The 17,668-nt window shown below is 50.6% G+C and overlaps 5 protein-coding genes across 5 annotated transcripts; 2 read left to right on the top strand and 3 right to left on the bottom strand.

The window, feature by feature from the left end:
• Positions 1–209: 209 nt before the first annotated feature.
• BDP55DRAFT_634354 (uncharacterized protein) lies at positions 210–710 on the top strand (the record flags this gene model as incomplete). The annotated part of the gene is made up of 4 exons (XM_060572656.1): positions 210–323; positions 387–401; positions 472–498; positions 558–710. 4 exons carry the CDS (start codon positions 210–212, stop codon positions 708–710), a joined length of 309 nt encoding a protein of 102 aa, XP_060427122.1.
• A 4,012-nt stretch (positions 711–4,722) lies between these two features.
• BDP55DRAFT_586896 (major facilitator superfamily transporter) lies at positions 4,723–7,038 on the bottom strand. The gene is made up of 2 exons (XM_060570882.1): positions 6,353–7,038; positions 4,723–6,290 (listed from the first exon to the last, which is right to left on the bottom strand). Exons 1-2 carry the CDS (start codon positions 6,546–6,548, stop codon positions 4,978–4,980), a joined length of 1,509 nt encoding a protein of 502 aa, XP_060427123.1. The 5' UTR covers positions 6,549–7,038; the 3' UTR covers positions 4,723–4,977.
• A 2,222-nt stretch (positions 7,039–9,260) lies between these two features.
• BDP55DRAFT_634356 (uncharacterized protein) lies at positions 9,261–9,788 on the bottom strand (the record flags this gene model as incomplete). Its single annotated transcript, XM_060572657.1, has 1 exon — positions 9,261–9,788. One exon carries the CDS (start codon positions 9,786–9,788, stop codon positions 9,261–9,263), a length of 528 nt encoding a protein of 175 aa, XP_060427124.1.
• Positions 9,789–11,646: 1,858 nt separating this feature from the next.
• BDP55DRAFT_556922 (FAD binding domain-containing protein) lies at positions 11,647–13,969 on the bottom strand (the record flags this gene model as incomplete). Its single annotated transcript, XM_060569639.1, has 8 exons — positions 11,647–12,174; positions 12,233–12,581; positions 12,648–12,805; positions 12,868–13,022; positions 13,079–13,223; positions 13,289–13,399; positions 13,472–13,713; positions 13,789–13,969. The coding sequence occupies 8 exons, from the start codon at positions 13,967–13,969 to the stop codon at positions 11,647–11,649; spliced, it is 1,869 nt and encodes a 622-aa protein (XP_060427125.1).
• Positions 13,970–14,460: 491 nt separating this feature from the next.
• Positions 14,461–17,219, top strand: BDP55DRAFT_730863 (uncharacterized protein; the record flags this gene model as incomplete). The annotated part of the gene is made up of 10 exons (XM_060579750.1): positions 14,461–14,589; positions 14,649–14,682; positions 14,744–14,786; positions 14,838–15,780; positions 15,847–15,980; positions 16,027–16,047; positions 16,131–16,177; positions 16,228–16,482; positions 16,536–16,704; positions 16,760–17,219. 10 exons carry the CDS (start codon positions 14,461–14,463, stop codon positions 17,217–17,219), a joined length of 2,235 nt encoding a protein of 744 aa, XP_060427126.1.
• Positions 17,220–17,668: the final 449 nt, after the last annotated feature.

Genomic DNA, 17,668 nt, shown 5'->3' on the forward strand with positions numbered 1-17,668 from the left:
TGGGCCATGAGTTTTGAACGTTCACATGAATGGAACGGCGTTGAAAGCAACAAACTCATAGTCCCGTCTTCTGCAGAGATCAGAGTAAGTGCTGTCTATAAATATCAGACTGAGAGCCGCACCAATAACCCATCACCTGCAGACACCAGCAGTCTACGCTACTACGAACACAAGGACATCAATCAAGATTCTGCTATCTGTCTTTCAACATGCTCGTTCCGTCCGTTAAGACCATCGTCACCCTTGGTGTTGCTTTCTATGCCACCGTCTCACTTGCGGTTCCCAACGTCCAAATGGGGGCTGACATTCAAGACTTGTCCGAGGTGAGTCGTTGAGTTGTCCGTCAAGTTGTGATAATACGGATGCTGACGAATCTGCATGATTAGAGGAGCGAGGCTCTTGTGAGTATCCTGCGATTCTGCCCTGGCTAAGTTCTCTACTGGTGCCCTCAGCTGACTAGCTTCATCATAGGAACCGCCCAAGTTTGATGTAGTTGCTGTAAGCTATGGATCAAGGCACATGTAATGTTGAAACACCCACTAATTTCACCATTACAGGGACTCGGCGATACCATCGAGGCCCGTGGTGGTGGTGGTGGTGGCAAGCCACCTCCTCGCCGCCCCAATAACAACAACAACAACAATAACCGAAGGCCCAACGGAAGACCGAACGGGAGACCCAACGGAAGGCCCAGACGCCCCCCAAAATAAAGAAATTGGGACATAAATGGATCATGGCCCTGACTTGACCTCGCTCGGCGCGAACGCACTACGATTAGGGCTGGTCTCAATGAACATTGTCAGTCAATGGTCTTGACAAATATGCTCCATCATTCGATTGAAACCGCAAAAGGACAAGGTGAATGATGCTAGGTAGATTCTGTGTACATATACAAAAAGAAATTGAAGGGAATGTGACTCACCCTTGCTGTGTTGATAAATGTGCTCACTCCCACAGATATCTACTAATACGGCATAATATAACATACCACACTGGAAATTCCCCTTCTAGTAACTAACAGAACATAATTCCATGCCTGGAATGTTTCATGAAGCAGAATATCTGTATTTACATAATCGTACTACTTTTCTACAATCGTGGACTATTTCCATCAGGATGTGCAATAATTATAAACGTGAACATATCGCAACCAAATTTGCTTCCATCTGAACACTGGTAACACTCTTATCCTTGTGTTCTGTCGCATATGGCCACCGAAGCTTGGTTATCTCGATGACAACACAGATTGGACCCAGGCCCACGCTGACACACTGGCGAGTGTCCACTACACCCGTAACATCCAAGGCCTGTCACACATTCGCCTCTGCCAGGATCGCAAGGGTCTCCTTGCCCTCTTGCTCTCTTTCGAAGCCATGGTTGCTATGGTACATCAGCGAACTGCGACTTGGACGTTCATGGAACTGAGCGTCAGGGTAAGGGTTCCTTACGGCTGGGTCTTCTACCCATGATGTGTGGTATTCTGCTCTGAGACTTGATTCTGACACGATGTTTTTGGCATCGGCTGCTGGTGCGGCATAGATTTGAGTGGTTGCGACCACGAAGAAAAGCAGAGTTGAGAGGGCCTTCATTTCTTTAGGCGGGAACTTTGTGAAAAGCCGTTGGCTGAAAGAAGTCAGGTCGTTGTTCCTACAGCGGAAAATATCTAAAGCAATTCGGTGCAGTTGGATTTTCGCAAATAACGGCGAGCTCTGTCTGAGCTCTGTGACCTAACGGGAGCTGAAGTTATATAGCCACACGCTCAAGCCTCGAGCGAGTGCGTATGGCGAGGTCTTGCCTCAAGTCATAGCGTGCGTCGTCCGAACTACCTCCTTACAGCTCATCACTTACCAACGGCGCAATATTAGAATGCCGTTAGATGTGGAGTTACTATCATGACCGATTGGCCGTCGTATGAGCATTGACACTTTTTCGGGGACTACTAGACACTTTCCCCGGTCTCAACTCGCGGAATGCGAATTCTACGACTAGGCAATGGCGTGTAATCCAAACTGAACGCAATGAGCCAAGTCTTCACTTTTCCTGTTCAGTTGTCTGCCTCTAACTGAGGTGCTTGGTTATGGGAAATGTGAAGCTCGGTGGAGAAGAGGCGTCAGAAAGTTGTAGTGAATCTCGGCCGGGTGGCTTGAAGGCAGTGGCAATCTTGAGTTATGTAGAAGCTTTGAAGATATAAAGACAGAATTAAAACCTTGTTTGGCAAGATACAGATCCAAGTGTTGCTGCATGCATGCTGGTAGGGCTCAGAAGCATCATGCTCGCTGCTAGTAATTCCCTCGTCGGCGATCAAAAGTTCAGGTGACGCGCACATCAGCCGAAATCTTGTCAGTGATGGCCAAAGCCACCGCCTCATTATCGTCGGCAACCGATTGAAGGAATAGATGGCAGTGCTTGGACTTTGCAATGGCGTTTGTCCGCGAACCAGACCTGCCACAGACATTTATCCAGCACCTACCTAGATTAGCCTCGAGTGCGGGAATAAATAGCAGGAAACAAATTCAATGTCTTTCTTTGCCATGTACGATCTTGTTTTGATACACCAAGGAGGTCGCATCTTTTCACGGTAGAATCAGCCAAAAAGGAGAACATGAGCTCACAAGCTCCAACAATGATTCAGCGCATACAAGTAACGTTTGCAAGCTAAGAACCTAAGCGAGGTGAATTTATCGGGCCATATTCACCATATATGATACATGCCATATTTCTCGGAACCAGTTGACAGATTCTTACAACATCGAAGCCAAACGCCTCACCATCTCTCTCACTAGCGAGCACTTCAACGTAGAAACCATCGTAATGTGGGGGCAAACCCCTGGTCGTACACGAATCGAGCCCCAGTTGAGAAGCAAGAGAGCGGATAGGTCTTCGGGTCATTCTAGACCGAGGACAATGATGTGGCCCTCATATCATAAAATTGGCTACATGTTGATCCCGGATCTGACACATATTTCCCGGTTTCGGAAATGACCAAAATTGCTCATTGCTAGAGGGCCCTGGATTCGGTCAAGTGTGATGAGTTAGTGACGACATATCTGCAGAGTTTGAAGACGCTCCAAGTAAGGGGGAAGTTGTGTAAACGCCAAAACTCTGGCGTGGTTCATACCATCATACTAGATGCCAATGATACTGCTCGTTGCCAGGGAAAGATAACAACCCTTCCCCTCACAATATGCTCTTGTTTTGGCACGTGCTACCTTTACTCATATTTCAGTCGCATAAGATCAATCAATTGCGATTCCATCGGACGTTCCCACTAACATTCGACAAAATTGAGCGATGCCGAAACGCTGTTGAGCGAGCCAATAAAGCGAAGTTCAGCCAAGGACTAAGCTGAACTAGCCAAGGCGCCATCTAGAGCGACGCTTATTTGCAAGTGAACCGCAGCATGTGACTTCTCTGTTTAATAAGGAAGGTGAGCCGCATGATCGATCATCTATCAAGACCTTCTACGGATACTCCCGTTCATGTAGCAAAGAGGGGTAGAGCATCCCAGTCCCCGAGAATCGGCTATTTGCCCTAGGAACCTCTATACTAAGATGATCTACGTCAGCCAATGCCGGCAGGATGGTCGTGCAGCATGCAAGCCAATGGCCCTGAACCTCTCAAAATCCCGGGGTTGAAACAGCGTTGGTTGGATGGCACAAGACAAGGTGCCTTTTGGTGGCTTGGTTCCCGACCCGGTGCCTTGGAGGCGGAAGACTAGCCCTTGAAATATGAAAAAGCTTAGTTTTAGCACAGTTCACATTCAACGGTGCACGCAGAATTTGAGGGCCTGCTCATTGCGTTTATTGAGAACAGCCAAGGGTGATGTTGAGCTACGATATGGATGCAGCCCACGAATACTCCATAGTTAGGGTCAAGTTTTTCACTTTGTTTGGGTTAAGTCGATTACAATGGCAAGATTTGTCTTGAGTTGATGCTACTTCACTCTGGAAGGAAAGTTCATCAATGGCATCAGATATCCTCGAGGAGTCTCAACAAACAAACATGGGAAACTGTAACCGAAGTTCGCAAGGGCAATTCAGTGGATGGCATGTTATGACTAGAAGCTTTGTTGGCATCCAACTCGAACATGCGCATCCGGCTATCATAACTCCTATCTAGGGTTGTGGAGGTTCGACAGGGCTTCAGCCTCCCGAGTCCCGCGGTTAACCAAGGATTTTCAACCGAACCTCAATCCAAGTGGAACTGAAAAGTGGGATTTTGGGGAAGAGGAGATGGCGGGGCGAAAAGATCCATCTATTAGTCTATCCGTAGCCAAATCCTTGCTCTGAGACAACCGTCCGGTTTTCGTGCTCGGTCACAGTCCGAATCCAAGACGCGGGGCGGTGTGGAGGGCGTGGAGGGCCGAGTGAAGGCCGACTCCGGAATCTTCCCCCAGGTATCCGTATTTTAGTCAAGAGAAAGTGCGGGATCTGGAAAACGCGGGGATTGGCCGGGTGAGGAGTGGAAATTGGTGGGAATCGCGAGATTGGTTCTTAATCTCTCGGAAGTAAAATGTGGTCGGAGTTAATGCTGACACGAAAGAAGTTGGCCATACGATACTTGGCAGAGTTGAACTTTTCTCTTCTCCACCTTAGTTCCTTGCTCCTAGGGTTTCTTCTTCCGGCAGGTTGGGGAACTACTCCAATTCTGCCCCCCCTTTGCGACTTAATTCTCGCGGCGTAGCCTATGGCTGGAGTGCTCAACTTCCTAGAGCGGATTTCACGTAGGAGACTAGGATGGATTCATGATAGTGAACAAGAAAATTGTGTGTTCAATGGCGATTTGGGTCTGATTCGCTTCTTGCGATTCATTTCATTACGGCATTAATCCATTCTACCAACAAAACTAAGAGTCTTGCCACATCCCGTGATTGACACGAGCCCCGAAAGAAATGGCAAGGTGGAGGTCCTAATGTACAATCCGCTCTTTTGGGTATCAAACCGCATGGTTTCAACTTCACATAACAACTCGTAGCGCTTAAACAAGGTATCTGAAACCCTTGCCCAACTTGTGCGAAGCCGCAGTCTCCTCCGTGTTGGTGGCATTGGCAGTGTCAGCCGTCTCACTCTGCTCGAGCTCCTTGTTCAGCCTGTCAAGAATGACCTTGAAGATGTAGCAACCGATGATGGTAATACCGAACATGGCAGTAACGATGCCGTAGCTCTGGCGGAAACCGTTCTCCTTGAGGTTCCAGACGTAGGATCCGGCGACGTTGCCGAGCTGGGAGAAAGCGTTGATCATGGCGATGGCGACGGCACGCTTGGCGGGGGGACGCGGGAATGAGGAGGAGATCCAGGAGTAGAAGACGATGAAACCGGCGTACGAGCTGGCCTGGAGGAACAGAGCGACGTAGCGGGCGGCGACGTTGAGAGTCGACATGGAGATGACGAAACCAACCAGGCCGACGCAAATGGGGCCGACAATATGCCAGAAACGCTCCTGGGTGCGATCGGCGTGCCAGGCGTTGATGAGAGAGATGATGCAGGAGAAGGCCCAGGGAGGAGAGCTCATGAGCAGGGTGGGGACGTAGCCGAAGCCCAGGGTCTGGGTGAGGGTAGGGAAGAATGCGTTGAAGGAGAGACCGACGACGTAGGCGGTGAAGGTCAGCATCATGATGTAGATCTTGACGTCCTTGACAGCCATGATGAGACCGTCGAGAGGGCCCATGTCATCCGAGTCAGCGTCAGCCTCACCGACATCCTCAGTCATGCGCAGCTGGGCGACGTAGAGCTCCTCCTCGGTGAAGCCGCGGGAGTTGGTAGGCAAGTCGGGAAGGATGAAGGCGGCGGAGATCGCGACACCCATGGTGACGGCACCCTCGATCCAGAAGAGCCAGCGCCAGGCAGCGTGGCCGAGAACGCCCTGCATGTTGGAAAGAACACCGGCGCCGATGAGGGCGGAGAAGGCGTTGGAGATGAGGTTACCGCAGAAGAGGATGGCGTTGCGGGTGGTGAGCTCGCGGCGGGTGTACCACTTTGACAGAATCATGAGGGCACCGGGCAGGAAAGCGGCCTCGATGAAGCCCAGGCAGAAACGGGTGGCGACCATGCCTCCGAAGTTCGTAGTGACGCCGGACAGGGTCGAGATCATGCCCCAGATCAGCATGGCGGCGGCGATGTACCAGGAGGGGCGGGAGATCTTGTTGATGACCATGTTGGAGGGAATCTGCATGAGAATGTAGCCGACGTACAGAATACTAAGGCAGGTGGCGTATTCGTTATTGTCCAGCTGCAGGTCATCTTGCAGACCGCGGAGACGGGCAGCAGCGATGTTGTTTCTGTCGAGGTAGTCTGGAGGATTGCTATATTAGCTTGTGGTCAAGTGAGGTAAGATCTCAGTGAGTGAAACATACTCATGATGTAGATGAGCACGAACAGAGAGCATCGCATGTCAAGCTTGCGCTTCATGCTCTTCTCAACTGCTGCACGACGCTCGGGGCTCATAGTCCGGGGCGCGTTGGGGTCGGTGTAGTTGTTCTCGACATTATCGACATCGGCGCCCTTGAAATCGGCGCCTTGGGTGATCTTGTCATTCTGTGCCGAGTCCATCTTTGCGACTGTCCTGTCGGATCACTACACAACTGAGGAGCGGTGGTGAGGAGGGAGGACGAGAGGGAGGGATGGGAGACGGGAAGAAGGAATCAAGAGATCGTCTGGATTGAACCCGAGATTAAGTCGGGGAGAAGGACGATGGGAAAGCAATTAGTTATAAAGCGGTGACAGGCTTCGGACAAGTCCCGATCGTCGCGGGGAAACACTTAACCACCGCCCCTCAACAACATTTTTATGTGGGGTGAAACCTGCTTCACCCATCACATTAAGAGTCTACGCGCGTGAGAGGTAAGAATTTTAGAAAATGGGCCGGGATCTGGTACGAGTTTCCAGTCCCCAATTCGGTCGCAGTCCAGAATCTCGGCCCAGAATTGCGGCAGGCTTGGAACGCGAAAGCTGCTGCATTGGACATGGAGCTTCTTCGGCCGCACCAGGATGACGTGGGGAGGATAAGCCCATCCATGGGGAAGTTCAGGTCGGGGTTAACGGGGGGGGGGGGGGGGGGCGAGTGACTTGGACTCTTGGGGTGGTTGAGATTGACAACTCGAGAACCTCGAATAGAGAGAGCGCGCGCGCGCGCGATACACGGAGCTCGTTCTCGCCTCCGTCCGCGGGGAACGTCACCTTGCATCCCGGGGGTGACGAACCCGTCAAACCAGCTTCCAATTGCCCCGTTGCCCCCAAACTTCCGGGATTTGACGGTCAGCTGGAGTTCTGGAGGGCCCCGAAGTGGAATCTTTGAGATAATAGCGCTCCCCCAACTTTTTCTTGCCCATACTCCAGTCTCCAGCTTTCACCCCGAGGGGATCCCACAGTTTCTGCTCTTGGCTCTTGGCTTTGGTTCAAAGTGGGAGAAGAACCAAAGTCGCGCGACTTTGGAGGTAAAATGTCTTTGATTTGAGGTAGGACCGAGGTTTCCACCGGATGGTCCCGCTAGCTGGCCACCAATTCGCGACAAGTGCCGGTTGAGATCCATCGCCTTGCGTCTGGCTGGCGTTGGAAAAGACTCAAGCACTCAAGCATCTTTCTCCGCAGGCCGCAGGCGTGGTGAGACGGGGATTGGGGGATGAGGAGACATACAAAGTGGGCATCGTGGGGAAAGGTCCGAATGGAATCGTCCAATGAACTCTTCACCGACTGAGCACGACTTGTCTCATTACGGTTAAGATTATCGGTGCTCTAGCTCTTTTCCGGGATGTGTGACCGGCAAGGGTTGCGTTCGACCAACGACGGGGCGCGGAGTCTTGCGGAGTTTAAACGATAGTGACGTGAGCGAGCCCGTTTCGAAATGTTCGAAATCTCCTGCCTTTTCCGAGGTCTGCTGCCCAGATGCTGTCAAGACTTCAAAGCCCAGGCAAAACACCAGGGGGAACATTAAGCATCCAAGCAACCACCAACTCACGTGGTCGCATATCTTGTCTACGTTCCTGAGGATGACGTTTCAGTGCCATTTTCTCTGACACCACAAAACGTGGTTTCCGACCGAGGACTTGGTTGAGATCCTCGCCGCAACATTGAGCTCTGGTCTGGGCGCCTGGGGTAGCATAGGTAGGTCTTCCCCATGCATGTCAAAAGAAGATGTCGCCCAGGAACTTGGGACGAGGGTGGCGTTTTGCCAAGATCGAAGATTTTTTCCTTTCCCCAGTATATCCGTACAGAATGTCTTGAACGCCGTCCGCCGAGCTTGGCGTCCTTGGCCCGAACGCGAACTCTTCACGAAGTTGTGCTCGCGATTATAAATCTTTTCCGCTTCTCCGAACAAGTGGTATCCGTAAATGCTTGGATAGCCTTCTGAATGCTGCAAGCCAGGCGGTTGTGCCGCCCCCCTTCTTACTGTTTCTGGTTCTCGCTCAGTATCTGGTTGGTGGCTTGAACAACCGCATCGGCTTAGACTGGGAACTTTGATTCAGTGCCGCGCCGGGCATGATGCCACTGGTCCGGCCAGAACCCCGTGTAGCATGCACCGTATCCGTAATACGATGAAAAAGTCCGTTGCATCCGTTCACTGATATTACCTCCAAGGGAGTAATTCGAGCTTCCATGAGACACGAGATTCGTTTGTTTGGGATGACGTGCATCTACAAGTTGCACCTTGCTTGAGAAAAGACACCAATTTTGCGCCATCTGAGTTGACTGGCTATGCACTGAGCCGTGACTGGCATCGTGGATTGACTGTCTCCTAAGACGGAGAGAATGGCTCAATGTCTCAAGGGCACACTCGATCCCCTGGCCGATACTGGGATCTGCGATTTGACATGGGTTGGTCTATTGAGGTAAACTCCATTCTAGTAGACGCTCTAGAAAGACGCGATTTTGAGCCCGACTAGCAAATCTGGAGGCTAGAGCCTGCATCAGAATGGTTCAAGTTGTCGTCGGTCTTGCTAGCTTTCCCAGGACCTGCCCATTTTTGCCAGGCTTGCCAGCATAGCTGGTTCGTGACCTAGCCGATTGCTGGCCTCGTAGTATGCCTCAGATATTCGAGTTGATGGTGCCTGTTTCCGGTACCAACGGCATAAGAGCTATGCTTTCGACTATGTCTTAAGAGCCAAGGTGGGAACAATGAACATTTCCACAGAAGTTCCAGTGATCCTAGACCCTGGTGCCGTGAATCTGATTGCAGGCTTGCAGCTAGATCGAATGGTTTACCGGAAGCCGTCGTGCAGCTCTCGAATCATCAGCTTCATCTTCCCTGATTCAGTGACCCTGTGCTCAGGACATCGTGGCACCCGAGTCTCCACTCATGAGCAACCTCTCAGCGGCTGCCTCGTCGTCCTCGTCCGAATCGTCATCGTCATCATCTCCGCCCATCAAGTCGATAACCAGAACGGAGCCCGAGTTGAGCGTGTCCAACTGGAAGCCAGCCTGCAAGACTTCAGGGGCATCGAAAATGCAACCGGCGACATCCAGGCTGATGTCGGCGTCCTTCAGCGCCAAGCAGACGAGGCGGAAGTGCTCGTGATGCCGATCCGTCGCATCCTCACCGTCCTTATCGCCGTCAAAGATCAAGACAACATTGCGGTGGCTGAAGCAGAAGCTGTCGTTGACTTGGGGACGAGCGACGTCTCTGAGAGCGGCCTCGAGCTTTGAGGGCTCGGCCTGGGCGTTGGCTGTGAGTCGTGTAAAGATGCTGCCGTTGAGGATGGCTTTTGCTGTGCTGGGCTTGGATGGCGAGAAGATTGTGACGTTTGGGGGTAGCGCTGGTGCGGCAGGTGCCGAGGTAGAAGCTTTAGGGTCCATGGCCGATTTTGAAGTTATTCTCGTGCAAGAAGTTACGTGTTGTAAGCTATTGTCCGTGTTGTAGTTCAATTCTCGTTGCCCGGTCTAAGAAGCGAGGCAGGGACTCTCGGACTAGAAAGCGCCTGCAAAGTTTTCAGGGATGACTAATTCGAAAGGCGAAGAAAATGTGGGGTCATCGGGACCGAAGAATACCGGAGGCGGTCCGATGTGGGTCTAGGAAGGCCGGCAAGACAGACACGGCAGCAAGTGTATCGCTCTCAGTCTGCATCCTACAAAGAGACGAGGCAGATACAGCACCATTCCGTCAAACACAGTTAAACTTGAAATTGTTGTGAAGTGCTCTAGTCGCCGGAACCCTCTCCGGACTCGGCTTTTCCCAGTCCAGGTTGCACTGAATGGGAAATGATCAGTAGAGACACCTGACAATTGGCTTCCCCATTCAGTTCTGTCTGCTGACACGATGATGTCAAAAGTTCACCATGAAAGATTCAAGTGGCTAAGCACAATCGAAGCAGCAATAGAAGAATGTGAACATGGTTATCCAACATCGTTTCCGAATTTTCCAGCGAGTTCCGCCTAATTGCCCAGTCGCGAAGGATTTCCCGCCGCTTGTCGTAAACTTCATTTGAATATAAAGATGGCGGGGTTACCATTAGGATGAGAAGCATAAGTGTGCAGTGATCGACAGACTGATGCAGAAAGGGTCCTAAATAGTCTGGGGTCTGACGATCAGCCTGGTTGTGGTGTTTGTGATTGGACTGCGCCGTACCGTGTAAACATGATCCTTATGAACCTCCCACCACTACCGCCCGAAAATCGCTCAACCCGCGTCATTCTCAGAGGCGCAAGTCGTATTGGGTCATTCTCGTGATAAGGCCTGGCTTGAGGTGGGCATCTTTGGCTGGAAGAGCGACGAGGCGTCACGACGTTCGGTGACTTGATCTTCAGTCAGCGAACATCCAAGACCAGGCAAAAGCTCCAGTGGGGGAAGTGATGTTCACGATTACTTCTTGTTGGAAGCTTGAGATGACGTTGATGATGTCTGTCTTCCGCTTGTGACGTCGTAAGGCAGTCCTGACTTAGCTTCTCATAGACTCCCTTGGCTCCAGTTCTCACAAGCAGATCCCACACTTCACAAATTTCGGACATGGTCAATACAAGCACCCAATATCAAAAGTATCCATGGCTCCCAATTCCGACCTATCAACTTAATCTTGAAATAGACAAATTAACTATCAGAATTATGGCACCCACGTAGGTCTTGTGCAACGGATCATGCCCAGGTTACTTGGTGAGACTCAGGCTGACCAACATAATCTTACAGCTCAAACAGACGCTTCTCTTGCTCGCTTTCTCCTGCTCCCAAGGCAACGAAGCGAGTAATAGCTCAGCGCTCAAATAACAGACGCTCCTTTGATTCACAGGCGAGCTCATCGACGCTTGGAGATATGCCAGTCGTTGAAGTCGGAAGTTAACTAACGGCACCAGCTGTCCGCTGGTCAACCGCCAATCGCATCTAATTCGACGTCTGTTTGGTCAGAATGTACGAACAGTTACTGGAATATCGCGAATATCGCAGTGCAAGAATACAAGCTAGCTTACTCCTTACACATGCTCAGCGAGTATGATATCTGTTGGCAGTTGGATACCCAGGGCAGAACACTTCGATGTACCAAATGAACGAGTCCAACAGTGATGATCTAAAGTCATCTCAAATAAACAAATCTTGATTGTAGCTCCATAACTCAAGCATGCAGTATAAGGAGCGATCCCCAACAGCCGTTGCAGCATTCTCGTTGTGCGTAATTTTATCCGATCTAACCAGTGATTGGACTAAGGCTATTCATCATATGTTCTTCTAAAGCTCTATGTCGAGATGGCTTGCAATGAGACTAATGATGTCTTCTGCTGAGGCATCTGATCCCAAACAGCCCAAGATATGCTGATCCGGTCTTACTAAGACCGCCCTGCCCTGGGAGAATCCACCTTGTGCTTCGAAAAGTCTTCGGTGATTGTCGTAAGAAAAGCTGAAATCGCTATCGGCGCCCCAAAGTTGGAGACGAGAAGCCAAACCCGTTCCAAGAATTTCTCTGCAATGCTCAAAACGTTGGCTCCAGCCTGCGCGGTAAGGCGCGATGAGAGCAAAGGTACCCGCCTTCGCCAGGTCGAGTGTGGAGAATCGTTGAGCCTCGATTCGCTCATATGATAGTTCCTTCACATATGATGTGTCGATAGGTTGCTGAAGAAGCTCGTATGAATCATTTGATCCGGTAAATTTGATCCAGGCATGTGGTAATCTGGCTCCGACCATGAACTTGGGTATGAAATCCGATGCGTTCGCAGGCGGCTTCTTGTCGCCGTACACATACCCAATGTGAATTTCAAGCTGTGAAGAATCTTGTGAGCTACTGCACAGAGATACCTGTGGGCTTCGTCGGACTTACATTGTCAAAGTGTTCACGTTGACCCTCGACCTTTTCGGCTATCAAGTCCTGCTTGGCCGGATCGTGGATAGCTTCGTACATCCGTTTTCGGGCCTCGTCAAGGTCTTCTACATCTGCTGTTCCGATGGCCTTAAGGAAAGAAAAGATTGATTTTCCATTCTTGACACTCTGAGCTGCTGCAATGACGGCAATGGGCCGTCTATCAGTCTCATAAGTGTCGAGAATGCGTGGGTTTGCCCAACCCTGGTGCACTGCGGCGACCTTGTAAGCAAGGTTGTGCGCGTCTGCTAGCCCAGAGTTGAGACCCAAGCCACCAGTTGGAGGGAAGGAATGTGCAGCATCGCCGACTCTGTGCCGATCATAGTTAGTTCTAATGCATTGTTGATATACAGGGAAGCTCGAAGATGCCACGTACAAGAACACGTTTCCACGACGATACTCCTTCGCAACCTTGCGACTCAAAACCCATGGTCTGAAACTCATAATCTGGATCGGTATATCTTGTCCTATCGCAGCCGACACTGTGGCATGTGCGAGTTCTTCTGTCCATGATTCTACAGGGTGTCTCTTCGACTGGTTCAGACATTGTCAGCAAACAAAGCAGCCATTGGAATCACGAAAGTGCTCAGACTCACATCGAAGTTGCTAATCAAAACTTGGTTTCCATCAAGATCATATGCGATGATGAAACCAGAGCAAGCAGGATCAGCTATCCAATGCAGCATGCCAACGCCATTCTTCACGATTGGCCGAAGATTTGCATTGAAGTGTATCGTCATCATGGTCTCGTCTAAAATTCTCTTTGTAAGCCCAACTGATTGACAAAGACAGCGGGCGAACACTCACATCCATCTTCTCCTTCAGTCTCAATCCCAAGAAATCGACGAACCTGGCTCTTTGCTCCATCGCAGCCAATAACGTGCCTCGAGTTGATTGTCCAACGACGTCTCGTGGCGCGCTCTTCAACAACGGTGGTCAACTTGTCATCTCGCTGCAGAGCGATTAGTATTATCTCGCGCATGGGGCTCCCGCAACCATTGATCTTGGTGATCTCACCTGCTCACACGAAACGAAACCAACACCCCTGCGAATTTCAACGTTCGGGTCATGTTCTAAACGTTGTGCGATGAACTTTTCAAAATCTGGCTGCGGAATGTTGTGGATCATCTTCAATATAAGGCCTGTTAGCGTGACCTCGAAGACAACATATGAGAGACGAGCACCCAATTGCTTTCATACCTCAGGTGTACTATCTAGGACACCAGGATCCATCCGCTCGTACGGCAGAACCCCAATCTTCTCACCAGTGAGATTGGTCAAGAAATTGACCCAGTAGGCATCATCACGAGGCGAACCTAATTTGCGTATCGCTCTCGTATCCAGTCCATACTGTCTACATATCTCAAGGGTTCTGGGGCTCAACGCATGGGCTTTAGGAGCAGCCAGCCTTTCAGGATACTTCTCAATGAGAAGCGATTTCACTGTGACCTGTTAGCTTTCTACGCCGTCGGATTAAGAGAGCCCACAGATGCACAGGCCTCCGTATTATCACTTACCACCATGTTTAGACAACATGTATGCTGTGAACAGACCAGTCGGACCACCACCTGCAATGAGAACAGGTACCTCGACTGAAACATCTCCCACTTGAACGTTGTCTGGTTTCAAATCACAAGATGAGAAGTCAACCTTGTAAGCGCCCTCAGGGCGCGATGGCTGGGCAATTTCAAGCATCATTGCCGCCAACCAGACTGTTTGTTAAAAAGACAGAACTATGTCTGCTAAATAAATGGGGGAAGACGACAATATGGTCGTCTTTATTGCGGATGAACGCCGATGGGATATGCTGGGAGGCTTCATCCCGAAGTGCAACGGTTTCCGACGGACGGCCTCCTATTCGCTGGAAACGTTGGCTCCGAACGAGTCATTCCGATTCGTCCAATTTTCTGGGGTAGCGTCCGAGCAACATCGACGTTCATGACGCGCTGCGATCCTCTCACTGCTCAGAAACTCTGACCGAAGCTTCCTTGTCTCACAAACACCCCTCAAAGACCAACCCCCTGCATGGCTTGTCCCAGATGATCGTTCCGCTCAGCCCGCAGTGCTAGTGAGCTGTAGCTTCATAGCCCCGAAGCCCCGCTCATGGTTCGCGTTTCTTTTTTTGTAGTTTCCTCTCTCAACGTTCACCAAAAGTTCCAAAATCTCTGCGCTTTCGTGCTCTTATCAAAATGGAGACGGAAATCCCCACTACAGCCGTTGGATCCTCGGACAACCCGAACTCTGGTAATAATCTCAAGAGGAAGCGAAGGCCTCGTGCGCCGATAGCTTGTGGTACATGTCGAGCTCGTAAAGTCAAGGTCGGTAAAGCTCTAATGATGTCTTCAACGAACAGCCATGTTGACTTAATCTCCTTCAGTGTGATGGTAGTTCGCCATGCTCCAACTGTGTTCGTGAGTGTGTCGTTTTCCTTAGGATAGAACCTGTTGATGATTGACAAATGGCCCCCCAAAGGACACGAATTCTCGTGCTCGTACAAAGAAGGACCGGAAGACTCGTATGTAATAGGACCAGAATGAGTCCTGATTGGGGCTAACTCATCCCACAGACCGAGTAAGAGGTCATCCTCATACGATCCCACCGGCCGCCTGCAACAACGTTTGCAGCCTCAACCTCAGCTGATACCCCAGCCACAGCCGTCATTGCCTGAGCATCTTCATCCGTCGCCAGTTAGCCTAGATGAACCAATCAAGCACGAGAACCCAATTCAGCTGAACCCACAGGAGCCTAGCCGCATGGACAGAGGCTCATCAACATCTTCGGAACAAGAGGTGGACGGTCTTGGTCAGGTCAACGAGCACACCGAGGGTGCCGAGTTTTACGGACCAACGGGAACTTTTTACTTCCTCGCCCGGCTTCGCTCTCGGGCGAACACACAGAAACAACCGGAAATCGGCACGCATCGGAAGCAAAGCTCCATTGTAAATCTCCTGCACAGTTCGGATTACTCGACGCCCCCGGACTCTCGCATCCTCGGCCAGAACCAATTTGCAAAGGCAAGTCCGCAGAGTAATGGCGGCAGAAGGGAGTCGTACCAGCAAGGAGTTGTTGCCGACGTCTTTCTCAGCGCGGTGGATGCCGCGTTCGCGACGGAGGTTGAGCGGGAATGTGTTCGACTGTACTTCCAAAATCTGCACAACATCCACCCAATCCTTGAACAGATGACCTTTCTCAAGAGATGCGAGGAAGAAATATGGTCGAGGCTTTCAAGGCCAGATATAATGATCTCTTCGCAAATGCGCCGTGAGGCAAGGTTCTTGGCACTTTATAATGTTGTCATTGCTATCGGGGCCATCACCGCCGGTGAGACGTCCTTACTCATGGAAGACCACACCAAAGAGTTCTTGGATCGCACTGGACAAACCAGCGACGAAGAGGCACTCTACCCACCTATTCGTCTGGCAAGAAGATTCTTTGAAAGGTCGAGGCTTCACCTTGAAGATATTTGCGAGTCGAGTTCGCTTGAAACTGCGCAGACACTGTTTCTCATGGTCAGTTCTGGGCAATTTGATAACATGGAGGTCTTCGGAGCCAGTTGACTGACTTCTATACTATAGTCGGTATTCGGTCAAAACGCGCTGAAACCTCACAGCTGCTACATGTATAGCGGCATGGCGATAAGAACTGCGTCGGCCATGGGTATCCCGACTAATACCCGTTCTGAGACAAGCCCAGAAAGCTTGCTTTGGTGGTGGGTGACCATAAAGACGCTCTGTGCCTAGTGCTAACGTATTTAGGTCGCTCTACTCACACGAGATGTAAGTTGCGCACCTTGCTTGGTTACTTGAGTCCGGACGCTGACCATTTAGCGAAATGTGCTTTTCTGCTGGTCGCCAATCAGGACTACGTGCTCCAAGCTCCTACTCGATACCGTTCCCAAAGACATCTGTGAGTTCAGACTCTTCTCAGAAGATTAGTTGCATGCAACTGAACTGTAGTGAAGCATTTCCCCAATTCGGCGTACTGTCTCATCAACCCTATGGTTGACCTAGCCAAGATTCTCATGTGGATGACGGACAACTTGGGTCTGCACAGTAGTCATACATCCTTCCAAAGGCTATCACAGACTGCACTCAACCTGGATCGAGAGTTGGATGACTGGAAGTCTGGGTTACCAAGACAGCTCCGTTTTGATACATCATCCCTGGAAGACAGCGAATTTGCCATGAAGCAAAAGACCGTTCTCAAGCTACGTATGCTTCGCGATCTCACCAAGCCGAATCACGATACTAATACGCGTGGACAGGGTTCCTGAACGCCAGGATTCTTCTCCATCGACAGTTCATCATATCAAAGACACAAGAAGCGGACCGGAACACGGTCTCGCGACACGTTACGTCGTGCGTCAAAGCTGCCACCGAGACCATCAAGTTTATGCACACGAGCTATCTACATCGACCATACTTCAGGACATGGTAACACCTTCGCTCCTATTGGACCTCAAACCTGGAGACAGCTAATCAAAAGTAGGTGGTACAACTGCATGTACCTACTCGATGCCTGCATGGTCCTCCTCCATGTCCTCATCTCCAACATCTGCCCATTCCCCGCCGAAGAGGTCATGGAAAACATCGAGCTGAGTCTGGACATCTTTAAAGCAATGAAGATGCTCGCAGTAGCCAGACGATGCGCCGATATCGTTAAAGAATTGCTCAACGTCGCGGCAAAGACTCATTCCGTACAGCAGCGTCAGACGAGCGTGACTACGGAAGCCGAGACTACTCTAAGGATGCATGAAGATGTTAGCCAACTAATGCAGACTTCCCCAGCCTTCATGTCAGATGGTATGGGTCTTCATCCTGGGGATACCGAGCTTGGAGACGCCATGATTCCTGGGGACTTCGATGCAAATTTGGTGGACCCGAATGTTGTCTGGAATTTCCTCAATTTTGAGCATTGGAATGCGTGGTCTGATGCAGCCTTCAGATGAACGATGTAACAACAGCATAGAACGAGTATGACAAAAATAGCATACAAGATTAGTCGAGTATGGCAAGGCTCTGTAAAGACACTTAGACAAGCAGGACCTCAATCGGCCTTCTAGTGACATGTAATTAAACCCATCCGCAATGTTCCGCTCTTCCATTGAAGCGATCAAACAAGCCTTTTGTCTGCATGGACATAACATGCAAGACATTGCTTCAGCGCTGCGTTGGGTTTCCCCCAGCTTCCTAATCTGGGTGGGATTGGTGGAACAAGCTAGGCCGTCAGGAGATGGGAGTTCAGCTAGATGCTGCATAGAGTCTCGGCAGCCATCGATGCAGCAAAAAGTTGGAAGTGAGCTCTTGGATTTATAGGGCGTCTGCAAGTCTTGGCGGAGAAACTCATGCTGGATTTACCACGACTAGAATTCATTGAAAAACGCAAGGCATTGCCACC

Source organism: Colletotrichum godetiae (assembly GCF_030913485.1).
Source record: "Colletotrichum godetiae strain CBS 193.32 chromosome Unknown BDP55scaffold_33, whole genome shotgun sequence".
NCBI classification, from domain to species: domain Eukaryota; kingdom Fungi; phylum Ascomycota; class Sordariomycetes; order Glomerellales; family Glomerellaceae; genus Colletotrichum; species Colletotrichum godetiae.

Coding starts and splice junctions, on each gene's coding strand:
- BDP55DRAFT_586896 (XM_060570882.1), bottom strand. CDS start 6,548: ATGGACTCGGCACAGAATGACAAGATCACCCAAGGCGCCGATTTCAAG. Junction 6,291..6,352: donor CGTGCTCATCTACATCATGA/GTATGTTTCACT, acceptor GCAATCCTCCAG/ACTACCTCGACAGAAACAAC.